Below are 27,250 nucleotides of genomic sequence, written 5' to 3'. Positions count from 1 at the left end.
ACATACCGACACATCACAAACACACACACATCACAAACACACACACATAACGACACATCACAAACACACACACATCACAAACACACACACATACCGACACATCACAAACACACACACATCACAAACACACACACATACCGACACATCACAAACACACACACATCACAAACACACACACATACCGACACATCACAAACACACACACATCACAAACACACACACATACCGACACATCACAAACACACACACATCACAAACACACACACATACCGACATATCACAAACACACACACATCGCAAACACACACACATACCGACACAAAACAAACACACACACATACCGACACAAAACAAACACACACACATCACAAACACACACACATACCGACACAAAACAAACACACACACATCACAAACACACACACATACCGACACATCACAAACACACACACATACCGACACATCACAAACACACACACATCACAAACACACACACATCACAAACACACACACATACCGACACATCACAAACACACACACATACCGACACATCACAAACACACACACACATACCGACACATCACAAACACACACACATCACAAACACACACACATACCGACACATCACAAACACACACACATACCGACACATCACAAACACACACACATACCGACACATCACAAACACACACACATCACAAACACACACACATACCGACACATCACAAACACACACACATACCGACACATCACAAACACACACATACCGACACATCACAAACACACACACATACCGACACATCACAAACACACACACATACCGACACATCACAAACACACACACATCACAAACACACACACATACCGACACATCACAAACACACACACATACCGACACATCACAAACACACACACATACCGACACATCACAAACACACACACATCACAAACACACACACATACCGACACATCACAAACACACACACATCACAAACACACACACATACCGACACAAAACAAACACACACACATCACAAACACACACACATACCGACACATCACAAACACACACACATCACAAACACACACACATACCGACACAAAACAAACACACACACATCACAAACACACACACATACCGACACAAAACAAACACACACACAGCACAAACACACACACATACCGACACATCACAAACACACACACATCACAAACACACACACATACCGACACAAAACAAACACACACACATCACAAACACACACACATACCGACACATCACAAACACACACACATCACAAACACACACACATACCGACACATCACAAACACACACACATCACAAACACACACACATACCGACACAAAACAAACACACACACATACCGACACAAAACAAACACACACACATCACAAACACACACACATACCGACACATCACAAACACACACACATCACAAACACACACACATACCGACACAAAACAAACACACACACATCACAAACACACGACACAAAACAAACACACACACATCACAAACACACACACATACCGACACATCACAAACACACACACATCACAAACACACACACATACCGACACATCACAAACACACACACATCACAAACACACACTGCACTGACTCTACCCTACGCACACTCACTATACAGTTTATACACACACACTCACACACACTACATTGACGCTCCCACGCAAAACCCACACACATTCACATACACGACATACATACACACAAACACACACACATACCGACACAAAACAAACACACACACATACCGACACAAAACAAACACACACACATCACAAACACACACACATACCGACACATCACAAACACACACACATCACAAACACACACACATACCGACACAAAACAAACACACACACATCACAAACACACACACATACCGACACATCACAAACACACACACATCACAAACACACACACATACCGACACAAAACAAACACACACACATCACAAACACACACACATACCGACACATCACAAACACACACACATCACAAACACACACACATACCGACACAAAACAAACACACACACATCACAAACACACACACATACCGACACATCACAAACACACACACATCACAAACACACACACATACCGACACATCACAAACACACACACATCACAAACACACACACATACCGACACAAAACAAACACACACACATACCGACACAAAACAAACACACACACATACCGACACATCACAAACACACACACATCACAAACACACACACATACCGACACATCACAAACACACACACATCACAAACACACACACATACCGACACAAAACAAACACACACACATCACAAACACACGACACAAAACAAACACACACACATCACAAACACACACACATACCGACACATCACAAACACACACACATCACAAACACACACACATACCGACACATCACAAACACACACACATCACAAACACACACACATACCGACACATCACAAACACACACACATCACAAACACACACACATACCGACACATCACAAACACACACACATCACAAACACACACACATACCGACACATCACAAACACACACACATCACAAACACACACACACATACCGACACATCACAAACACACACACATACCGACACATCACAAACACACACACATACCGACACAAAACAAACACACACACATCACAAACACACACACATACCGACACATCACAAACACACACACATCACAAACACACACACATACCGACACATCACAAACACACACACATCACAAACACACACACATACCGACACATCACAAACACACACACATACCGACACATCACAAACACACACACATACCGACACAAAACAAACACACACACATCACAGACACACACACATACCGACACAAAACAAACACACACACATCACAAACACACACACATACCGACACATCACAAACACACACACATCACAAACACACACACATACCGACACAAAACAAACACACACACATCACAAACACACACACATACCGACACAAAACAAACACACACACATCACAAACACACACACATACCGACACATCACAAACACACACACATCACAAACACACACACATAACGACACATCACAAACACACACACATCACAAACACACACACATACCGACACATCACAAACACACACACATCACAAACACACACACATACCGACACATCACAAACACACACACATCACAAACACACACACATACCGACACATCACAAACACACACACATCACAAACACACACACATACCGACACATCACAAACACACACACATCACAAACACACACACATACCGACATATCACAAACACACACACATCGCAAACACACACACATACCGACACAAAACAAACACACACACATACCGACACAAAACAAACACACACACATCACAAACACACACACATACCGACACAAAACAAACACACACACATCACAAACACACACACATACCGACACATCACAAACACACACACATACCGACACATCACAAACACACACACATCACAAACACACACACATCACAAACACACACACATACCGACACATCACAAACACACACACATACCGACACATCACAAACACACACACACATACCGACACATCACAAACACACACACATCACAAACACACACACATACCGACACATCACAAACACACACACATACCGACACATCACAAACACACACACATACCGACACATCACAAACACACACACATCACAAACACACACACATACCGACACATCACAAACACACACACATACCGACACATCACAAACACACACATACCGACACATCACAAACACACACACATACCGACACATCACAAACACACACACATCACAAACACACACATACCGACACATCACAAACACACACACATACCGACACATCACAAACACACACACATCACAAACACACACATACCGACACATCACAAACACACACACATACCGACACATCACAAACACACACACATACCGACACATCACAAACACACACACATCACAAACACACACACATACCGACACATCACAAACACACACACATACCGACACATCACAAACACACACACATACCGACACATCACAAACACACACACATCACAAACACACACATACCGACACATCACAAACACACACACATCACAAAAACACACACATACCGACACATCACAAACACACACACATCACAAACACACACACATACCGACACATCACAAACACACACACATACCGACACATCACAAGCACACACATTCACTTTAATACTCACATGCTGCTGCTAAACTGTTCTTTATTTTACTCTTATTATCTATCCTGATGCCTAGTCACATTACCCTGCCTTCATGTACATATCTACCTCAAATACCTCATTATTATCTATCCTGATGCCTAGTCACTTTACCCTGCCTTCATGTACATATCTACCTCAAATACCTCATTATTATCTATCCTGATGCCTAGTCACTTTACCCTGCCTTCATGTACATATCTACCTCAAATACCTTATTATTATCTATCCTGATGCCTAGTCACTTTACCCTGCCTTCATGTACATATCTACCTCAAATACCTTATTATTATCTATCCTGATGCCTAGTCACATTACCCTGCCTTCATGTACATATCTACCTCAAATACCTTATTATTATATATCCTGATGCCTAGTCACATTACCCTGCCTTCATGTACATATCTACCTCAAATACCTTATTATTATCTATCCTGATGTCTAGTCACTTTACCCTGCCTTCATGTACATATCTACCTCAAATACCTCATTATTATCTATCCTGATGCCTAGTCACTTTACCCTGCTTTCATGTACATATCTATCTACATATCTACATATATCTACATGCTTCTGGCACTCCCTGCATATAGCTCCACATTGATCTGGTACTGGTACTCCCTGTATATAGCTCCACATTGATCTGGTACTGGTACTCCCTGTATATAGCTCCACATTGATCTGGTACTGGTACACCCTGTATATAGCTCCACATTGATCTGGTACTGGTACTTCCTGTATATAGCTCCAGATTGATCTGGTACTGGTACTCCCTGTATATAGCTCCAGATTGATCTGGTACTGGTACTCCCTGTATATAGCTCCACATTGATCTGGTACTGGTACACCCTGTATATAGCTCCACATTGATCTGGTACTGGTACTTCCTGTATATAGCTCCACATTGATCTGGTACTGGTACTTCCTGTATATAGCTCCAGATTGATCTGGTACTGGTACTACCTGTATATAGCTCCAGATTGATCTGGTACTGGTACTCCCTGTATATAGCTCCACATTGATCTGGTACTGGTACACCCTGTATATAGCTCCACATTGATCTGGTACTGGTACTCCCTGTATATAGCGCAATTCCTGTGAATTTTATAGTTATTGTGTTACTATTACTAAACTCTGTATTGTTGCTTAAGGGCTTGTAAGTAAACATTTCATGGTAAAGTCTACACCAAATGTATTCAGAGCATGTGACAAATAAAATTAGATTTGAAAGTGAGTTAAGAGCTGTACATTTCCACAATGACCACTAGAGGGCACTGCAGACTGCTAGAGTGCACCTCTGTGAATGGGCAATAATGTCAATGTCCCAAATGGCACCCTATCCCTACATAGTACACTACTTTTGAACAGGGTTCATTATTCCCCATATGACATAGGGTGCCATTTGGGACTCAGACCCATGACTCATTGATGATTTCACAATGATGGTAAACCACCCATCACCTTGCCTACCCAGGACATCAAGCATAATCACCACACATATCACCACATACTGTATGACCCTGGAGGACACTACCAAACAGACCTGTTCCCATCCTGGAGTGAGTGAGTGTGTGTGTGTGTGTGTGTGTGTGTGTGTGTGTGTGTGTGTGTGTGTGTGTGTGTGTGTGTGTGTGTGTGTGTGTGTGTGTGTGTGTGTGTGTGTGTGTGTGTGGGTCACCAAATGTCAAAAACCAAGGTCCTGCTATAAATGAGTCATGTCTTATTTTGATCCACTGTTTCAATGGTTGGAGAGATATGAGTGAGCAGCCTGTTCTAAAATAGACATGAGCAGGGGCCCTGTCCAGCCATGCCATATGAAACTGTAATACAATCCTCTGGGAGATGTAAGGGTTTTAATCAAAGAAGGTATGATGTCAGCTAATGGATGTAGTGTATGTGCTGTGTACAGAGGGTTCATTCCTACTGGCTGACTCCTTCTAATGGGTCTGTTCAGACACGGTACACTATTCCCTATATAGTGCCCTAATTTTGAAGCAGAACACCATTGGCCCTGGTATAAAGGGTATAGGGTGCCATTTAGAAGGAAAACATTCATCCATGAAGGAAAAATATTAGAAAATGGTATACTGTACAGACAAAAGACAGTATTTAGAAAAGGGCAATAGTTCCACCATATGTATTATCAAAACCAATTGAATTATTTTACTTGTGAAAAATAAATAAATAATTATATTTTGAGACATTCCAGTGTTACGTCATCTGTCCCTGACCTCAGAATGCCAATACCCAAAAATCACCTCAGTGCATTGATTAAATAGTGCATCATATGCTATCTTCATAAGCAGTTCAGCACAGCACGACAGCCTGCTGCTGGTTGGCCCGTCTTCCCTGGAGAACATGAATATTCACTAGATGGAGAAAGAGAAGGGAGACAACAGACTTATATCGTCCTCTCTCTCTCTCTCGCTCTCTCTCTCTCTCTCTCTCTCTCGCTCTCTCTCTCTCTCTCTCTCTCTCTCGCTCTCTCTCTCTCTCTCTCTCTCTCTGCCTATCTTTTAGTGCTTCCTCTCTCCCCCTCCCTCTCAGTTTCTCCCTCCTCCCCATCTCCCCTCCTCCCTCCTCCCCTTTTCTCTCTTAAACCCACACCCTGGTGCAGACCTAGACGTGCAGAAACCGGAAGACACTCACAGCCTTGTCTACCTCCATCTCTTTCCAACCTTGCCCTGGAGGATTAAAGCACACTGCTGTGTGGAACAAAGGTAAGCCTCAGTCTCTCTCCTCTCTCTCGCTCTCTCTCTCTCTCATCCCATTTTTATTCATTTAGCTTTGTCTCTGTGTACTGAAACAAAGGATCTGGGTTGTGGCTGAACACTGAAGTGTACTGATCTGATGGAGGGATGGAAGGATAGAGAGAATTAATTCATTAAAAGATAGATGGAGAGAGTAAGAGGTGCTGTGGTAGGATTTGAGTAGAGCAGGGTTATGAAGTGAGCAAGGCAGGATTGAGTTGAGTTGGTCTGGGGCTAAACTAGGGCTGGGATGGAGCTGAGCTAGGGCTGGGATGGGGCTGAGGTAGGGCTGGGATGGGGCTGAGGTAGTGCCGGGATGGGGCTGAGGTAGGGATGGGATGGGGGCTGAGGTAGGGCTGGGATGGGCCTGAACTAGGGCTGGGATGGGGCTGAGGTAGGGCTGGGCTATGAAAGAGGCAATGCTAGCCAGGAGTGCATTTTAATATCGTGGAACAGTGCTGAGACTCAGGAAGAGACAAGATGGCAAGGATGCAGAGATTAGAAGGTGAATAGGAAGAGAGAGAGAGAGAGAGAGAGAGAGAGCGCGAGAGAGAGAGAGAGAGAGAGAGAGAGAGAGAGAGAGAGAAAGAAAGAAAGAAAGAAAGAAAGAAAGAAAGAAAGAAAGAAAGAAAGAAAGAAAGAAAGAAAGAAAGAAAGAAAGAAAGAAAGAAAGAAAGAAAGAAAGAAAGAAAGAAAGAAAGAAAGAAAGAAAGAAAGAGCAGGGTAGGCAGAATGGATGGTGTCACGTTGGAGGCAGAATGGCTGGTGTCATGTTGGAGGCAGAATGGCTGGTGTCATGTTGGGGGCAGAATGGATGGTGTCATGTTGGAGGCAGAATGGCTGGTGTCATGTTGGAGGCAGAATGGATGGTGTCACGTTGGAGGCAGAATGGCTGGTGTCATGTTGGGGGCAGAATGGATGGTGTCATGTTGGAGGCAGAATGGCTGGTGTCATGTTGGAGGCAGAATGGCTGGTGTCATGTTGGAGGCAGAATGGCTGGTGTCATGTTGGAGGCAGAATGGATGGTGTCATGTTGGAGGCAGAATGGATGGTGTCATGTTGGAGGCAGAATGGATGGTGTCACGTTGGAGGCAGAATGGCTGGTGTCATGTTGGGGGCAGAATGGATGGTGTCATGTTGGAGGCAGAATGGCTGGTGTCATGTTGGAGGCAGAATGGCTGGTGTCATGTTGGAGGCAGAATGGATGGTGTCATTTTGGAGGCAGAATGGCTGGTGTCATGTTGGAGGCAGAATGGATGGTGTCATGTTGGAGGCAGAATGGCTGGTGTCATGTTGGAGGCAGAATGGCTGGTGTCATGGTGGAGGTAGAATGGATGGTGTCATGTTAGAGGCAGAATGGATGGTGTCATGTTGGAGGCAGAATGGATGGTGTCATGGTGTAGGCAGAATGGATGGTGTCATGTTGGAGGCAGAATGGATGGTGTCATGTTGGAGGCAGAATGGATGGTGTCATGGTGGAGGCAGAATGGATGGTGTCATGGTGGAGGCAGAATGGATGGTGTCATGTTGGAGGCAGAATGGATGGTGTCATGTTGGAGGCAGAATGGATGGTGTCATGTTGGACGCAGAATGGATGGTGTCATGGTGGAGGCAGAATGGATGGTGTCATCCTAGATGAGAGGAAAGGGGAGGTGTGTGGGTGCCAACGTTCCCAACGCAAGATTCTGCCTGTGTAGATTATTTGTCAGCTGGTTTTACAGGGACCAGCAAAGGTCAAATAACTGACACATGATGATTTCTCTCTGCCTCTCTCCCTCCCTGCTCCATCTCTCTCTCTCCCTGCTCCATCTCTCTCTCTCTCCCTGCTCCATCTCTCTCTCTCCCTCCCTGTCCCATCTCTCTCTATCCCTCCCTGCTCCATCTCTCCCTCCCTGCTCCATCTCCCTCTCTCCCTCCCTGCTCCATCTCTCTCTATCCCTCCTTGCTCCATCTCTCTATCCCTCCCTGCTCCATCTCGCTATCCCACCCTGCTTCATCTCTCCCTCCCTGCTCCATCTCTCTCTCCCTGCTCCATCTCTCTCTCCTTCACAGCCACTATGTCTGACAAACCTGACCTGACAGAGATCACCTGCTTTGACAAGACCAAACTGAAGAAGACTGAGACGATAGAAAAGAACCCCCTGCCAACCAAAGAGAGTGAGTGATCATGTGTTTTAAAGGGTGTCGTAGGGGAAGATTTGTCTCTGCAGTTCTCTCTCTCTCTCTCAATTCAATTCAAGGGGCTTTATTGGCATGGGAAACATAGGTTAACATTGCCAAAGTAGGTGAACTAGATAATGTACAAAAGTGAAATAAACAATAAAAATGAACAGTAAACTTTACACTCATAGAAGTTCCACAATAATAAAGACATTATAAATGTCATATTATGTATATATACAGTCTTGTAACGATGTGCAAATAGTTAAAGTACAAAAGGGAAAATAAATAAACATACATATGGGTTGTATTTACAATGGTGTTTGTTCTTCACTGGTTGCCCTTTTCTTGCAACAGGTCACACATATTGCTGCTGTGATGCACACTGTGGTATTTCACCCAGTAGATATGGCAGTTTATCAAAATCGGGTTTGTTTTCTAATTCTTTGTGGATCTCTCCCTCTCTCATAGGTGGTCAGTTCGACCGCTGTCAACCTTCCTTTAGGCCTGCAATATACAAACACTTGTCTACTACAAATCACTGAATCAGCAACATCACTCTCTCCCTTTAGGCCCAGGTCAAAGTAGTGCACTATATAGGGAACAGGGTACCATTTGGGGCAGACACTGTATCGTCTCTGCAATGCAACCACACACCACCGGAGCCCAACTCACATTCAAATCTCCATACAGGTGTGTGCACTGACATGCATGTCTTCCTGTCTTCTGTTTCAGCCATTGAACAGGAAAGGAAAGGGGACGCAACGCCTTGATGTGACTTGGTGAAGAGGCCGTGAGGAGGAAAACAGGAGAGGAGGCAGAGATGCCACCAACAAAAGCACTTTGTTTGTCTCAGTATTCTACTTGAAGTTACTTTGTATTCAAGGGGCTTTGGGGGGATTATGGAGGTGTTTTCATAATTCACTTTTTACTTTTCTTTATGAAATAAAGACAAAAGAGTGTAATACAAAACAACAGATTTGAGTCTGACTTTCTCTGATGATTTCTGATGTTTGAGAATAATATAGCAGTCTCAAAGGGGGTATGGACAGTCCCTACTGAGAATATATAGTGCATTAGACAAACACAGAACACACAGAACACAAAATTAGGCTACCAATACAATAAATTAAATAATACATGGTTCTTGAATGGATGGAATTATCATGGCTATAGTGGGTTTTTGCAGACAGCTTTGCCTGGGAGAGAAGTTAAATCAGCACATTCACATCTACAGTTTAGACATTTCTTGAATCATAATTAATACATTTACAAGCCTGATATCACTGTAGTATTGAGTCGCGCACCAGCGACTCCTGTGGCGGGCCGGGCGCAGTGTGCGCTAACCAAGGTGGCCAGTTGCACAGTGTTTCCTCCGGCGCATTGGTGCGGCTGGCTTCCGGGTTGGATGCGTGCTGTGTTAAGAAGCAGTGCGGCTTGGTTGGGTTGTGTATCGGAGGACGCATGACTTTCAACCTTCATCTCTCCCGAGCCCCTACGGGAGTTGTAGCGATGAGACAAGATAGTAGCTACTACAACAATTGGATACCATGAAATTGGGGAGAAAAAGGGGTCAAATTAAAAAAACACACCCCATCACTCAAGGAGCGTATTTGTTGTTGCATGTGCTGCATGGTCAATGCAGCACATGCAACAACGTTGATGACAACGATGCCATTTTCACTTTGCTTCTTAATATAAATCACACTAGTGTTCTACAACTACAATATTAGTTTGTGTTTCTTACATCTGCAAACAGCTAGTTTGTCTTTTCTTAGCAAGTTGGGCCTAAATCTTGATAGTCGTTAATGCTAATCGCTAGTTAGCTTACCAGCTAGCTAATAAGCATACTGAGTCAGAGAAAACATAATTAACTTTACTACCTGCTAATAACAGTGATGGTGTACACCTAAATCAGCATGTTGTTTGTGCAACAGTATTTTCTAAATCAAAGAGGAATACGCAAAGCATGAATATGTTAGCTACATGAAGTAGCTAAGAGAAAACATTCAATGTAGTCAAAGATTATAGGGTCCCCTAGGAAACACCTTGGTTCCTACCCTGTCACAATAATTTAAAAATAAAAATGATCTGAAATGAGTACAGGAAATGTAGAAATTGATGGAAATGCAGGAAACGATTTTAGGTTGAAGTTTAATTAAACAGTATAAACCAATCAGAATGGAGAAAGACCCATTGAAATCACTTAGAATGTATGTATGTGTTGCCACCCTAGGGTCACACTACTCATAAAGCAAATGTAGAACTTTTATTAATCAAAAACATAAATATAGTGTATTATACTGTTATACCGTCCATTTTTTAAAATGCCGTGATATATTTTGGCCATGTCGCCCAGCCGTAGATGTGCATCATTAGTTGTTCTCTTGTTATGTCTGTCACTGATAGTCATTCAATTAGCCATGTCAGTTAACAATTGATAGTTGGCTAGACTAACTACCAATCTATCTAAACTTGTAGTAATCACAACCGAATACTGACCGTGCCCAGGGGCCCTGACCTCAAGGGGGCCCCCCATTGATTTTGTTAGTCATTCTCACTCAGATCATGTAAACATGGCATAAATCCTTAGGAAATGTGTAGACTGGCAGGAAATTAGCTTAAACGGTCTTTCCCATGGAAAAAAAGTGTAGAATTGCAGGAAATGGACTTTAAAAGTTAAATGTTCATCTCCACTGTCAAGAGGGAGGCCACTAAAATGTTTTAAGTGCACTACTTTTAACCAATGCCCTATGGGTGGCAGGTAGCCTAGCGGAATGTTGTGCCAGTAACCAAAAGGTTGCTGGTTTGAGTCCCTGAGCTGACTAGGTGAATAATATGTTGATGTAACCTTGAGCAGTGCACTTAACCCTAATTGCTCCTATATGTCTGTTAATAAGATGTAGGTGTGGGCCCCCCCCCCAACCAAGCCGTGCTTAGGGCACCCAAAAGGCTTGGGCCACCCCAGGCTCATGTGTAATAGTTTGTGAGGTATGCTTTCTTTTGAACTATCTGCAGTGCTATCGCTGTTTTGGTGGAGGCACATGGGTCGCTGGCGTCGCCAGTCCTGGCACGTCTAGCCTCTCACCTCCAGCTCCCTTTATCAGTTTTATGACTCCGTTAATCACACCCTGCACCGTAAATATAGCCTAGCCTAGTCAATTTGAGGTGAATAACCGCTGCGTAAATCGCCAATCAGCACACCATGGACGCGCCTAATGAGTCTGAAACGTCAGTTAGAACAATTTAATTAAAACGCGTTTTACATGTTTATCTTAATCTGTGATGCGGGTCGATGTCCAGTGCTTTGGACCAGTCCGTTGGATAATACACATCACTCAATCAACGTGTTCTGGCTGTAGTGTATTGTATATTAATTAGCCCCAGAAATCCCCCATGTCCACTACTATTATTTTCTATTCCTGTTTGTATGCAATCAATGTAAAGCATGTATGTCTGTCTCTGAGAGTCATCCACACTGACCATCAGCAACACCTGAGTCCTGAGAGGAAGAGAACATGGAATACCTGTGCCGAAAGATGAGCACGTTACTAGGCTATATTAGCGTACTTATTTGATTTCATTTTAAATGATCAATATGTGATGTTTCTTTTGAGTTGTAGGGATGATTTATCAACTTGTAATGAATTTAAATAATAGCCTTTTGATTCATTCACGATCAATATTGATTGGTTTATTTCGCAATGAGCTTCTGTTTTTGATGAAGTTTCGATGTTTATATAGCATCTATGTAAAATAACGCCCAGATTGATGGACTATTGTTTTACAGGTTGTTATGAACCCATAAAGCCAGTAGCGGCAAAGCCTATTTGTAAGACAGAAATGGGTTGAGATCAGCCATCAAAGATCATCGTTTAATCTCCTTTTATTTTCCTCGGCTGGGTGTGGGAAATGTAGCTTTCAGCTGCAGTGGAACAGTCAAGTGGCCGATATCTAATTAGTGCGGATTATCGTCACCTGCTCGCGCCTCTATTGTCCTACAAGGACTTGGTTATTGTCTGACCGTGGAGTGAGAAGTTGTTTTAGGGGATTTTGAGTGGCTTATAGAGGATTTAACATGCCCCAGCGATCTGATTGAAATGGAAACTATAAACTAGGCCAATGGTAATCAATAGGGATCACAAGTTAGGCTAATCTTTCTCATATCAAATCAGATATGAATGCGAATTAGGCCTAATAGAAACTGACAGATGATAACGGGTGATTTGAAAGAATAATAAGAATAAGTCAGTGAATATCAAGTTTACCCATCATTCAGAAGACACTTGTGCCAATTTGTTAACATATGTTTAATCTATAGGATTGAAATTAATGTTTTTGTTTCAACATTAGGCCTAGGCTATTTAAAATACAGGGTATTGTCAACAATATTGCATTTCTTACAGATCGCCTACATTGTTTCTCGTTTATTTATTTTCACATACCCATCCTCTCCTTAGATTCCAGACTATTTTCACACCGACTTCGTTCCCATGGAATCGGCTATTATCTTATTATCGCGACGGTGCCAATGTCGCGGATGTGTGAGGCTTTATTTACATGACTCTTAGCGAACGGGGCTGAATGAATTTATGACTTTGTAGTCACCCAGCCCCCCAGATCGCAGTGTTAGTTCCCCAAGAACAGAGCTCCTACCAGGTCAGACAGACGGACAGGGCGGGAGACTCACTAGGGCATGAAGTCAATATAGGGGACACACACACACATTCAGTCTGATTATAAATACTATCTATTTTTTTAAAGTAATATGTTATGACATTTCATAAATTGGTATAGAGAATAAGCCTACCCCGAAGTGTATACCTATAGGAACAATATACTCTATATAGGCCTATTCTAGTGTACTTTGAATGGAATATAGGCTATGTTCTTACACACTACATCCGTGTATATCCAGGTAAAAGACAGTTCGACGTAAATGCATACATTTAAATGTTGAGCCAACAACCATATAGTGTTGTTTGGAATGTGTATCCATGCGAGTGCCCATTTCACATCCAGAAATGGCTGCACGTTTAGGCTACACGTCCTAATTGAATGTGTATTGTAGGCCTATAGATCCGAACCCAATTGAATACTAATCATGCTACCACCACTAATAATAATATTAATAATAAACTCTGCAATTTAGCACTTGATACACTTATTCGTGGGAAAAGTATATAAAGAGTGACCTCTGGGAAATGGAAGGGATGGATGGTGGGGCTGATAAAACTGTGTCTGTGCGGAAGCTTTGAAGTGCAGTTATGCACCGACGTGTTTCCTATGTGTCTATAGAACACGGCATTCAATGACTTGGTTGCCGCATTTTCACAGTGAAATGTTACCAACAGAACAAATCTGTCAATCAAACACAACGACACTATAAATGTCTTTACGATCCAGTCACAGAGCTCAGTTGCATCTAGCATACTCTTTCTCTCTCTTTCTCTGACCGCCCGCCTCAGTATTTACGCTTGGGATACTCCACTGAAGCCGTTGTTTTGGACGCAGAAGACTCATTAGCTGCCATGGGACCGTGCAAGCTGCTGACATCACTGGTCCTGTCCATGTGTTGTCATGTTCTGTACGCTACAGCATGGTAGGTTTTTTTAAAACCTGTTGTCTTTGGCATTTCAACAGTTCTGCCATGATCAGTTATATTGGCAGTGTGTGGGGGGAGGGGGGGGTCAGTTTACACGATGTCACAATTACTATGTCTTGACTGGGTTTGCTTTCTGTTTACCATAGGTCGGTGAATAACTTCCTGATGACTGGACCAAAGGTAGCGGATCTTTATTTACTTTTTGGGCTCGTGCACAGACTGCTTGGTTAAAATAGCCCTTATGGTTTACGTTGCAAATGTTTTCGCTGTAATTTAACGGGAAATGTGTTTTCTAATAACAACAAATGAATAGCTCAAACACGGAGGCCAAGTTGGAAAACACATAACACATTAAATGTCTGGTTCAATCCTGATAAAGTACGAGAATCTGTGATTTACTCTGTCTCTGTATCCGTGTGCCCCTCAGGCCTATCTGACGTATGCCAGTAGCGTGCAGGTGGGCGCACAGAGCGGGATTCAGGAATGCAAACACCAGTTCTCTTGGGACAGGTGGAACTGCCCCGAGAGCGCGCTCCAACTATCAACTCATGGACTGCGCAGTGGTGAGAATATATTTACGATGCAGCATACTATAGGCTACCTAATCCCTCGAAATAAATGTTTTCCAATGGCAAATAGACTAGGCTTGTAGTGAGTATGTCAGAGGAAATTACGCATAGCAATTTGCAAGCGTCTAATATTTACCGATGTCATCACATCATTACGGTATGTGTTAACCATAACATTGACAACCATGATCTCTTTAAATTCCAGCCACAAGAGAGACGTCTTTCGTCCACGCCATCAGTGCTGCGGGGGTGATGTACACTCTCACCAAGAACTGTAGTATGGGGGATTTTGATAACTGTGGATGTGATGACTCCAATATTGGGCAGATAGGTGAGTTTATATACCATTACCATCTGACTTTATAACATTGAGTGTAGCAACCTATTTGAATTATGTGACCATGTATGTATTATATGCTCAAATAACAAAATTGCGCACATTTACACCATTACGTACAGAACCGAAAATGGGCGCACAGAAGACAACACTGAAATTTGACAGAAATAAGAGCAGTAATATTTGGACATGGACATAATTGCATAGACTAACCCTGCCTTGTCTCTCTCCAGGTGGTAGGGGTTGGATTTGGGGGGGCTGCAGTGATAACGTGAAATTTGGGGAGAAGATGTCCAAACAGTTTGTGGATGCGCTGGAGAACGGACACGACTCGCGCGCAGCTGTAAACCTGCACAACAATGAAGCCGGTAGACTTGTGAGTGACAGATCTCATACTGGCTATAGGTCTCATACAGGCTATACTGCCGGTCTCATACAGGCTATACCTCCAGTCTCATACTGGCTATACTGCCGGTCTCATACAGGCTATACTGCCGTCTCATACAGGCTATACTGCCATTGGTAGGCCTCATTTAGATTCGTTGTGGAGTTTTTCGTTATTTTTAGCCTATCAGCCTAACATAAACTTACAAATGAACTATTATTGAATCCATAACTGACTGAAGCTCTCTCTAGGCGATCAAGGCGACCATGAAGCGAGTCTGTAAGTGCCACGGCGTCTCCGGGAGCTGTTCCGTTCAGACCTGCTGGATGCAACTGTCTGACTTCAGAGACATCGGTAACTACCTCAAAGTCAAACACGACCAGGCGCAGAAACTGGAGATGGACAAGAGGCGGATGAGGTCGGGGAACAGCGCCGACAACAGGGGCGCCATCGCGGACGTGTTCAGCAGCATCGCCCGGACGGAGCTCATTTACCTGGAGGAATCTCCAGACTACTGTACCAAGAACAAGAGCCTGGGGCTCCAGGGAACCGAGGGGAGGGAGTGTCTGCAGGGGGAAAATAACCTCTCCCAGTGGGAGAAGAAGAGCTGCCGCCGGCTGTGCCATGAGTGCGGCCTGAGGGTCGAGGAGAGGCGGATTGAGATAGTCAGCAGCTGTAACTGCAAGTTTCACTGGTGCTGCACGGTCAAGTGCGAGCGGTGCACGCAGGTCGTGACCAAATACTACTGTGCGCGCAGGGAGAGAGTGCGCAGGCCTCAGAACAGCACAAGGAAAAGTGGGAGAAGGCCCCGCGTGCAGCGCAGTTGATTTGCGCCTGCACAGTCTGTGGTTATCTATACTTGAGGATAACTATGAAGGGGACAGTTTATTTTAATATTCGCTATTTAAAACATGTTTTATTACAGTTCATTTGATCCATGTTCATCTGTCTGGGATTGTATGTCTTGTATGTTGTTACCCAAACATTTTACACGTGATTTCTCCTGTAACTTGTTTATGATCAACATATTCTCATCCATCCCACATCGGGTGACAAACTATTTCCACTTTTGTCCCTTATTAAAAATGCACTTTATAGGCTAACATTTTGACAATCGAATAGATATGTGATATGTTCTAAAAAATATATATATTCCTTTGATAAATGTCTATCATCACAATGTTATTTTGTTAATGCACGTTTAAGTTTACTTGTCACTTTGGGGGTGTACAGGGAGAAACATGGTTGTCTAAATGGGTTAGAAGCCTATGCGTACATTCGGTGTGTCCTCTTTTTATATCAATTATGACATTGTTTTAAGTGTCATTATCACGTTTTTATTTTTATACGGGGAATTGCATATTAAATATTTGAATCTTATTTCGAGTCCTGTTCTGAATTTACTTCCTGTGCCGACGAAGTTTGTCGCTTTCAATATTCTGATTCGGCAGTCTGTTTTTGTTTATTGATGGTGTTGAGGGCGAGGTCTCCACGGGAGGCTGGGATCATCTCATTAATCTGGCCGCTGGTGTCATCGCCTGAGGGAAGAAAATAAACTGTCTTGTCCTGACACCCTTTGAAGTTCTCAATAGGCGTTTCCTCCAGTCTTATTTATGTGGCCATTGTCCAATCAGCGTCCTCGTAACCCCGAGACAAAGGACAAGGTTCCCATTTGTTTCTGATTCCTTCTCTTAAATTAAAAGGTGAAAGCTGCGTGTCCTCATCACATTCCCAGATCTCTCCCTTAGTTTCGGAGGTAAAAACACTAACAATGGTCTTCTGTTCGTTCCTCTGGCTCCTGGTGCTTTTCCTTCTCCACAAAACTCTTCTTGGACATGCCTGGTAAGACCCCACTTCTAACACATTTTATTTATAACGTTTTTAGCTTTCATTCAGCTAGTGTCTCGGTTTTAAAAGGTTGTTTCATTCTATATTTTCTTTGTTCTTTCAGGGCCGTGAACAATTTTCTTATGACTGGACCCAAGGTAAGATGTGTATTCGAATTGTTTGCTTTATAAGTAACCTTAGGGAAAACAAGTGCTCCAAACTATTATGCAAAGATTCTCAAAAGGCACTCCTGGCATCATGAGTGCACGAAACATTGATGGTCTTTCAATAGAATCGTTTCAGTAGTGCGTAATGATAGACGAATGCATAGCCTACTTTAATAGCATTTTCATCACAATTTAATGGCTATTCAAAAGTATCAGGAAATTATTAACCTCATCCAAATGTCACTTGGATTATTATTATTTATTTTTTAGGATATTCAATAGTGGATTTAACATGCTCTCTCCCTCTCTGTATCCGTGTGACCTCAGGCCTATCTGACGTATGCTAGTAGTGTGCAAGTGGGCGCGCAGAGCGGGATCCAGGAATGTAAACACCAGTTTGCTTGGGACAGGTGGAACTGCCCAGAGAGTGCGCTCCAACTGTCAACTCATAAAGGCCTTCGAAGCGGTACAGAGCTTTGATACCCAATAAGTCAAATCTAATGCATAAAATGTCATGTATGCGAGTTGAGAAGCAGCATTGCGTTACAGAGACAGTTGCAGTGCGTTGTGTGTCGTGCATATGTTGGATAAATCGAATGTATGAGTAGATGGCTTGGCAGAAATGGTAGCAGAAGGTGAAAGTTGAGCTTTTGTTGCACACATATCCAGATTATGCAGAATACCATTTTATACATAACGTTGTAGGTGTGTTCGAGGCTTTGGCTACATAATGCATAAAAATGAATTGATAATTACCTGACATTGTGAAATATTTGAATACATATTTATACGTTTGATGTCTGTTTCTGTAGCTACGAGCGAGACCTCTTTCGTGCACGCAATCAGTGCAGCAGGTGTCATGTACACACTGACCCGCAACTGTAGTCTCGGGGACCTGGACAACTGCGGCTGTGACGGCTCGAGAAATGGTCAAATTGGTAACACACACAACACTGAGAGAGTAGACCTGAAGGTGATAATATTATTGCATCCTGCTATGTGTGCCCATACATGTTTTTGCTTGTCTCCTGTCCACAGGGGGGCGTGGGTGGTTGTGGGGCGGCTGCAGTGATAACTTGGACTTTGGGGAAAGGATGTCAAAACAGTACGTGGACGCGCTTGAGACTGGCCAGGACTCACGGGCGGCTGTCAACCTTCATAACAACGAGGCCGGTAGACTGGTGAGTTATTTCGCTCCATGGAGAGCTATGGCGTTACGCATGGGTTGACCATGGTATTAGGCATTGGTTAATCTTGTTATTACACATTAATTGGCCATGTTGTGACGCGTTGGTTGTGTGCTTCAATTCAATCACATTTGAGTTAATACCCACTATAACCCCATTTTCTGTGTCTGTTGATCAGGCGGTGAAAGCCACCATGAAGCGCATCTGCAGGTGCCACGGTATGTCTGAAAGTTGCTCCGTTCAGACCTGCTGGATGCAGCTGTCTGACTTCAGAGACATCGGCAACTACCTCAAAATCAAACACGACCAGGCGCAGAAACTGGAAATGGACAAGAGGCGGATGAGGTCGGGGAACAGCGCCGACAACAGGGGCGCCATTGCGGACGCGTTCAGCAGCATCGCCCGAACGGAGCTCATTTACCTGGAGGAATCTCCGGACTACTGTAGTCAGAACGCCAGCCTGGGCCTTCACGGTACTGAGGGCAGGGAGTGCCTGCAGCAAGGCGAGGGCTTGAACCAGTGGGAGAAGAGGAGCTGCCGCCGACTGTGCCATGAGTGTGGCCTGAGGGTAGAGGAGAGGCGGACAGAGATAGTCAGCAGCTGTAACTGTAAGTTCCAATGGTGCTGCACGGTCAAGTGTGAGAACTGCTCTCAAGTGATGGTCAAACACGTGTGTGCCAGAAGAGAGGGAGGCCACGGACACAACTACAGAAGGAGATACCGAGGACCTAAATGAATGAAAAGAGGGAGGACTGTGGTTTTATTCTATGCAAACTATTATGATGGCAAATGTTAAATCATGAGTTTTGTCTTATTTCAAATCTATCTTTATTCACAAAGACTGTCCTCCACTCCACGTGATTATGTGAAATGTTCTGCACTTCCCCCGTCACCCACCCACGTTTGTCTTATTGTAGGCCTATATGGATGTAAATTATATATTTATGTATGTGACTCATTGGAAATATTTAATAAACAAATATAAAATATACTTCGTTGTTTTTGCTTCTCAATTATTATTTATGGGACTACATACAAATCTTCTGATGAATAAACAGTTAAGAAAATGTATTTATTTTTGCTCAATGACTGCATTTTATCCTTCTGCAAAACAAATTAGAACAACACTAAATTCACTCAGTAAAATAATAGGTGAATAGGCAGGCAGTGGTGAATACACTAGAAGGGGATTGTTACCATGTAGCGGTTCACACCTCCACCAGGGCTCAGGTTCAACGTTGATTTAACAGCGCTTTGATGTGGACGTTGTATCGACGGCATGTTTAAGGATCGGAATGAGGATCAAGCCTTTTGAAGGAAGCCTCCTTACCGGTGTGTTTATAGGTGTTTGCCATGGTAATCCGGGACACTGCTGTGACCGTGTACGTTGTCACACTTAAAGTTAATGCAACTGCATCACAATAAATCAAAGTGGAACGCTACATTGTGAAGACAATACTATGGTCAGGAATGCATCTCAGTGTAATTAATTGTAGCCTATTATGAAAGATGGCGTGGCAACATTTTGCGTAACCTAGCCACATGTGTGATGAAGTAATCGTCACTTAAAAGCTGCACTCCATCTTTTGGATAGATGCTACAAACTGGATGGTAGTTATCGGCAATATGCGTTTCAGGAACATTTCAATTTTACCTAAATTATTAGAAGGACATTGTTTTGATTGGCTATGAACATGCACCGACGACTATGATGCGCTCTATTTGTTGCAATGATTTTTTATGTGACACTAAAATAAATTTAACGGTTTTCAGAGAGATCGAAAGAGAGCATGACCAGGAGAAACATAGCAGAATACTATTCCATTGTCTCTCTCCTCTCCCCTGTAGATCACTCATTAATTCTCTCAACCCTCCCCTATTTCTCCCTCTCTGCTGGACATGCCACAAACCTGCCACTGGGTCCCTGATCAGTGACTGATGGCAAGGATATTACCCCACCCAGGGGTCTGCCTCGGGGAGGAGAGGAGGACAGAGAGGGGGGAGGTCTGGCTGGTGGGAGGCAGAGAGGGAGAGAGTGAATAAGACATCAAATACAGGAAACAGGCCGAATAAGACATCAAATACAGGAAACAGGCTGAATAGGACATCAAATACAGGAAACAGGCTGAATAAGACATCAAATACAGGAAACAGGCTGAATAAGACATCAAATACAGGAAACAGGCTGAATAAAACATCAAATACAGGAAACAGGCTGAATAAGACATCAAATACAGGAAACAGGCTGAATAAGACATCAAATACAGGAAACAGGATGAATAAGACATCAAATACAGGAAAAAGGATGAATAAAACATCAAATACAGGAAACAGGCTGAATAAGACATCAAATACAGGAAACAGGCTGAATAAGACATCAAATACAGGAAAAAGGATGAATAAGACATCAAATACAGGACATCATTACAACACTGTATATAGACATAATGACATTTGAAACGTCTTTATTCTTTTGAAACTTTTGTGAGTGTAATGTTTACTGTACATTTTTTATTGTTTATTTCACTTTTGTTTATTACCTATTTCACTTGCTTTGGAAATGTAAACATATGTTTCCTATGCCAATAAAGCCCATTAAATTGAATTCAATTTGAATTGAGTGGGAAAGAGAAGGGGAGTGTGGTTGTGGAGAGGGAGGTATGGCTGTGGGAGGAGAAGAGAAGGAGGGGAGATATAGATCATGTTATGGGAGGAGGCATGCTTTCAATAGTATATTTTACTGACTACCCCACTCAAGTAATGTGTTCCATTAAGACTCAATCAACCTATTAGGGACATATAACATGTCAATTAAGTCATTGTTGTAGGCCATGCCCTGGGTTTTGCACATCATGTGCAAGATTGTATCCTGTATTTTAAGCCTTATTCAGAAATAGGAATTACACCAAAAATGTATTCAATTGCCTGAAGTGGTGCTGGACCATCTGACATCTCTGTGTGACATTTGTGACACAGTGGAGACCTGCTGAGGCCCTGGGGGTCAATCAATCAACCAACACACTAACACTGTTCTCTAGAGGCTCAACCAACCAACACACTGTAATACTGTTCTCTAGAGGCCCTGGGAGTCAACCAACCAACACACTGTAATACTGTTCTCTAGAGGCCCTGGGGGTCAACCATCCAACACACTGTAACCTAGAGTCCCTGGGGGGTCAACCAACCAACACACTGTAATACTGATCTCTAGAGTCCCCGTGGGTCAACCATCCAACACACTGTAACCTAGAGTCCCTAGGGGGTCAACCAACCAACACACTGTAACACTGTTGTCTAGAGGCCCTGTGGGTCAACCATCCAACACACTGTAACCTAGAGCCCCTGGGGGGGGGGTCAACCAACCAACACACCGTAACACTGTTCTCTAGAGGCACCGGGGGCCAACCTTCCAACACACTGTAACCTAGAGCCCCCGGGGGGGTCAACCAACCAACACACTGTAACACTGGTCTCTAGAGGCCCTGTGGGTCAACCAACCCACTGTTCTATAGAGTCCCTGAGAGTCAACCAACCAACACTGTTCTCTATAGGCTAACTTAGGTTTCACATGCCTTATTACCTATTCAGTTCACTTTTAGCCAGAGCTGGGCCCTGATTAAATGCAGTTCACAGTATAGGTAATACGGTGCCATTCAGCTGCAACCGTATGAAGGAATGTCTCAATATGGTGGAGCCTGGAGGCTGGGGGGCAGCCTTTGTTAGGACCCCCAGGGGTATGTATTCATACCTAGACAGCCCTGCATGCCTGGGGGTTCACTGATCAGCCATCCCTCCTATATCCCCTCCTCTCTCACCTTAGTGTGAGATACCAGACACAGCAGTGGGCTGCACGGTGGGCTGGCTATCTGTGCCATCACAACAGTCTGCAGACCTGGTCCATGTAGCTAGAAATGCAGTACAATAGATATTCTAATTTAAATGCTATGATCCAAGTGGGACGCTCGGCCACCATATTGGAGTGTGAAGAATATAATATGGAGTTTAGAGCTACATTCATGTTGTTTGGTTTTCAAATTCAGGCAAATCAAATCAAACAGGCTGAATAAGACATCAAATACAGGAAACAGGCTGAATAAGACATCAAATACAGGAAACAGGCTGAATAAGACATCAAATACAGGAAACAGGCTGAATAAGACATCAAATACAGGAAACAGGCTGAATAAAACATCATTTGAGCCATAGGCTGCGTTTAGACATTCAGACCAATTCTGAACTTTTTCCCACTGATTGGTCCCACTAACCAATCACATCAGATCTTTTGACATCTTGTCTTTTTCAGAGCTCGTCCGATTGGTTAAAATATCAGAATTGGACTGTCTATTTAAACGCGTAGAGACTCAGGACACAATCACATGTCATCTAATAATCACTGTTGCTGGGCAGATATTAAACTCAACCTACTATATAGTAATGGAGGCGCAAACTGTCTTTCTGTCCCTAAACAATCTTACAAGAGGAGGGTCGAAAGAGAGACTAGCAACTGTGTTTGACGACACCTATTAGTCTGAAATGTAATGTTATATCTAAGCAGGCTGAGTTACTACACATAGCAGCCAGTCAGATGCAGAGGGAGAAGAACAATTATAATGGCCTTAGATCTGGTTTGCGACATATTGATATTACAGATGATCTTCTATAACACTTAAAGTCACATGGGTAGTGATACATTTTTCCACTCATCATCCCCTTCTAAGTATAGAGAAGTCTATAGGCATACACAGTGAAGCAGACTAGCTCTAGGTTTGCATCCAAATCGCACCCTATTCGCTATATAGTGCACTACTTTAGACCAGGGCCGATAGTGGGCCACTCCCTCTTCTCTTCTTTACATCCTCTGTGGCCTATAAGACTTACTCTTTTGACCGCCTGTGACAGGAAAGCTAGGGGTGACAAACTGAAGTCCACACTGCCTCCTCCGCTGAACTCACAGTTAAAGAGACACCAGGGAGCCCTGTAGAAACAGTACCATCGTCAGTAAACTAATGCTAAGTATTTATCTGTCCACCAACAGTGGGGAGAACAAGTATTTGATACACTGCCGATTTTGCAGGTTTTCCTACTTACAAAGCATGTAGAGGTCTGTAATTTTTATCAAAGGTACACTTCAACTGTGAGGGACGGTATCCAAAACAAAAATCCAGAAAATCACATTGTATGATTTTTAAGTAATTAATTTGCATTTTATTGCTTGACATAAGTATTTGATACATCAGAAAAGCAGAACTTAATATTTGGTACAGAAACCTTTGTTTGCAATTACAGAGATCATATGTTTCCTGTAGTTCTTGACCAGGTTTGCACACACTGCAGCAGGGATTTTGGCCCACTCCTCCCTCCATACAGACCAGGCACCACTACACCACTGCTAGTAGGTCCCAATCATAAGAATACAAAAACACAACCATTAAGCATTTCCCAATTGAAATGTATAACTATTACTTCCCATTGCAAAAAAAAGCATTTCACGTTTAGCACACAAATTAACCAAGTTTAAAGTGGAACTACAGCGTTTTAACTACTTTGCAGAAATGAAATAAACAGACAATCATAATATAATCGAAAAATATAAAATTCCCAGTTTATGCTACAAAAACCAACTTGATAAGAGTTTTTAAAAATAGGTTGTATTTGACTCAATGTTGCATCACGTACACTAAGGCATTGTTGGCAGAATAGATGGATGCAGTTCAATGCATGATCAATATAATTCACCAATACATTTCTTGGTAATCTAACAAATATTGCTATCAGGTTGTAAATCACAGCTGGCCTGGTAAATTGCTTGCTGCCTCCATTCTGGATGCACTGTTTCAGTTTCAATGACAAAAAATGGACAAAAGTAACTAAGGCTGGGAATATCAATACAATCAAACTAGCAAGGGCAATGATTACAAGTCAGTTATAACGTGGCTAATATGCTAGCATATCTATTTATGTAGCCAGCTAAAAACACGGAGCCTAACGTTAGCTAGATAGCTAGCTGCTAGGAGGATGTCATGTCATTGGAGGAGTGGGTGAGTGAATTACTTTTTTCCCTCATATCGTTTCTCGGTGGCTATACACAGCTAGAGACGCAGGTGTCATTTGGTTAGCTAGAAAGAACTTGAATGATTGTTATCCAGTTAGCATATCTCTTGCTTTCGCAAATTCACTCTGGCTATCTACTCCGATTTCCACTATCTACTCCGAGTGTGCTAGAGCGAAGAACAACTGATGAATTTACGAATGAGCATCACCCACTAAATATGACCGTTGTCAGTAATTTTAGGCAAAAAAAGTAATAATTAGTCAAGATCGCTCTAGATAACATGTAAACAGCCTAACCAGCTCTGCTACGATGAGTAAAATGGTCAGAGTGAAGTGTTCTCTCATTTGTGTCTGGAAGTACACTACCGGTCAAAAGTTTTAGAACCTACTCATTCAAGGGTTTTTCTTCATTTTTACTATTTTATACATTGTAGAATAATAGTGAAGACATCAAAACTTTGAAATAACACATATGGAATCAAGTAGTAACCAAAAAAAGTGTTAAACAAATCAAAATATATTTTAGATTTGAGATTCCTCAAATAGCCACCCTTTGCCCTGATGCATTGCACACTCTTGAAATTTTCTCAACCAGCTTCACCTGGAATGCTTTTCCAACAGTCTTGAAGGAGTTCCCACAAATGCTAAGCACTTGTTGGCTGCTTTTACTTTACTCTGCGGTCCGACTTATCCCAAACCATCTCAATTTGGTTGAGGCCGGGGGATTGTGGAGGCCAGGTCATCTGATGCAGCACTCCATCACTCTCCTTCTTGGTAAAATAGCCCTTACATAGCCTGGAGGTGTGTTGGTTCATTGTCCTGTTGAAAAAACAAATGATGGTCCCACTAAGCCCAAACCAGATAGGATGGCGTATCGCTGCAGAATGCTGTGGTAGCTATCCTGGTTAAGTGTGCCTTGAATTCTAAATAAATCACAGACAGTGTCACTAGCAACAACAAAAAAACACACCATAACACCTCCTCTATTCTTTACGGTGGGAAATACACATGCGGAGATCATCCGTTCAACCACACTGCGTCTCACAAAGACACAGCAGTTGAAAACAAAAATCTCCAATTTGAACTCCAGACCAAAGGACAAATTTCCACCGGTCTAATGTCCATTGCTCGTGTTTCTTGGGCCAATCAAGTCTGTTCTTCTTATTGTTGCCCTTTAGTAGTGGTTTCTTTGCAGCAGTTCAACAATGAAGGCCTGATTCACAGTCTCCTCTGAACAGTTGATGTTCAGATGTGTCTGATACTTTAACTCTGAAGCATTTATTTGGGCTGCAATTTCTGAGGCTGGTAACTCTAATGAATTTATCCTCTGCACCAGAGGTAACTCTGGGTCTTCCGTTCCTGTGGTAGTCCTCATGAGAGCCAGTTTCATCATAGCGCTTGATGGTTTTTGCGACTGCACTTGAAGAAACTTTAAAAGTTCTTGAAATGTTCCGTATTGACTGACCTTCATGTCTTAAAGTAATGATGGACTGTCATTTCTCTTTGCTATTTTAGCTGTTCTTGCCATAATATGGATTTGGTCTTTTACCAAATAGTGCTATCTTCTGTATAACCACACAACTGATTGGATCAAATTCATTAAGAAGGAAAGAAATTCCACAAATTAACTTTGAAGAAGGAACAATTGTTAATTGAAATGCATTCCAGGTGACTACCTCATGAAGCTGGTTGAGAAATGCCAAGTGTGCAAAGCTGTCATCAAGCGTAAAGGTTGGCTATTTGAAGAATCTCAATATAAAATATATTTTGATTTGTTGAACACTTTTTTGGTTACTACATGATTCCATGTGTATTATTTCATAGTTTTGATGTCTTCACCATTATTCTAC

The 27,250-nt window shown here is 42.7% G+C and overlaps 3 protein-coding genes across 3 annotated transcripts; all 3 read left to right on the top strand.

Moving 5' to 3' along the window:
- Positions 1-6,918: 6,918 nt before the first annotated feature.
- Positions 6,919-10,249, top strand: tmsb2 (thymosin beta 2). Its single transcript, XM_036943241.1, has 3 exons — positions 6,919-7,082; positions 9,165-9,269; positions 10,008-10,249. The coding sequence occupies exons 2-3, from the start codon at positions 9,170-9,172 to the stop codon at positions 10,043-10,045; spliced, it is 138 nt and encodes a 45-aa protein (XP_036799136.1). The 5' UTR covers positions 6,919-7,082; positions 9,165-9,169; the 3' UTR covers positions 10,046-10,249.
- Positions 10,250-12,247: 1,998 nt separating this feature from the next.
- LOC110489479 (protein Wnt-8a-like) lies at positions 12,248-17,521 on the top strand. The gene is made up of 7 exons (XM_021562178.2): positions 12,248-12,811; positions 14,741-14,874; positions 15,024-15,057; positions 15,305-15,440; positions 15,652-15,777; positions 16,017-16,159; positions 16,420-17,521. The coding sequence occupies exons 1-7, from the start codon at positions 12,791-12,793 to the stop codon at positions 16,993-16,995; spliced, it is 1,170 nt and encodes a 389-aa protein (XP_021417853.2). The 5' UTR covers positions 12,248-12,790; the 3' UTR covers positions 16,996-17,521.
- Positions 17,522-17,881: 360 nt separating this feature from the next.
- On the top strand, positions 17,882-20,303 carry LOC110489033 (protein Wnt-8a). The gene is made up of 6 exons (XM_021561581.2): positions 17,882-18,010; positions 18,120-18,153; positions 18,490-18,628; positions 18,975-19,100; positions 19,201-19,343; positions 19,528-20,303. The coding sequence occupies exons 1-6, from the start codon at positions 17,940-17,942 to the stop codon at positions 20,083-20,085; spliced, it is 1,071 nt and encodes a 356-aa protein (XP_021417256.2). The 5' UTR covers positions 17,882-17,939; the 3' UTR covers positions 20,086-20,303.
- The last annotated feature ends 6,947 nt before the right edge of the window (positions 20,304-27,250 follow it).

Source organism: Oncorhynchus mykiss, chromosome 14 (genome assembly GCF_013265735.2).
Source record: "Oncorhynchus mykiss isolate Arlee chromosome 14, USDA_OmykA_1.1, whole genome shotgun sequence".
NCBI classification, from domain to species: domain Eukaryota; kingdom Metazoa; phylum Chordata; class Actinopteri; order Salmoniformes; family Salmonidae; genus Oncorhynchus; species Oncorhynchus mykiss.
This window is presented reverse-complemented; position numbering and strand designations above follow the sequence as displayed.

Coding starts and splice junctions, on each gene's coding strand:
- tmsb2 (XM_036943241.1), top strand. CDS start 9,170: ATGTCTGACAAACCTGACCTGACAGAGATCACCTGCTTTGACAAGACC. Junction 9,270..10,007: donor CCCCCTGCCAACCAAAGAGA/GTGAGTGATCAT, acceptor CTTCTGTTTCAG/CCATTGAACAGGAAAGGAAA.
- LOC110489479 (XM_021562178.2), top strand. CDS start 12,791: ATGGAATACCTGTGCCGAAAG. Junction 14,875..15,023: donor GTTCTGTACGCTACAGCATG/GTAGGTTTTTTT, acceptor TGTTTACCATAG/GTCGGTGAATAACTTCCTGA. Junction 15,778..16,016: donor CTCCAATATTGGGCAGATAG/GTGAGTTTATAT, acceptor GTCTCTCTCCAG/GTGGTAGGGGTTGGATTTGG.
- LOC110489033 (XM_021561581.2), top strand. CDS start 17,940: ATGGTCTTCTGTTCGTTCCTCTGGCTCCTGGTGCTTTTCCTTCTCCAC. Junction 18,154..18,489: donor TTCTTATGACTGGACCCAAG/GTAAGATGTGTA, acceptor GTGTGACCTCAG/GCCTATCTGACGTATGCTAG. Junction 19,344..19,527: donor ACAACGAGGCCGGTAGACTG/GTGAGTTATTTC, acceptor TCTGTTGATCAG/GCGGTGAAAGCCACCATGAA.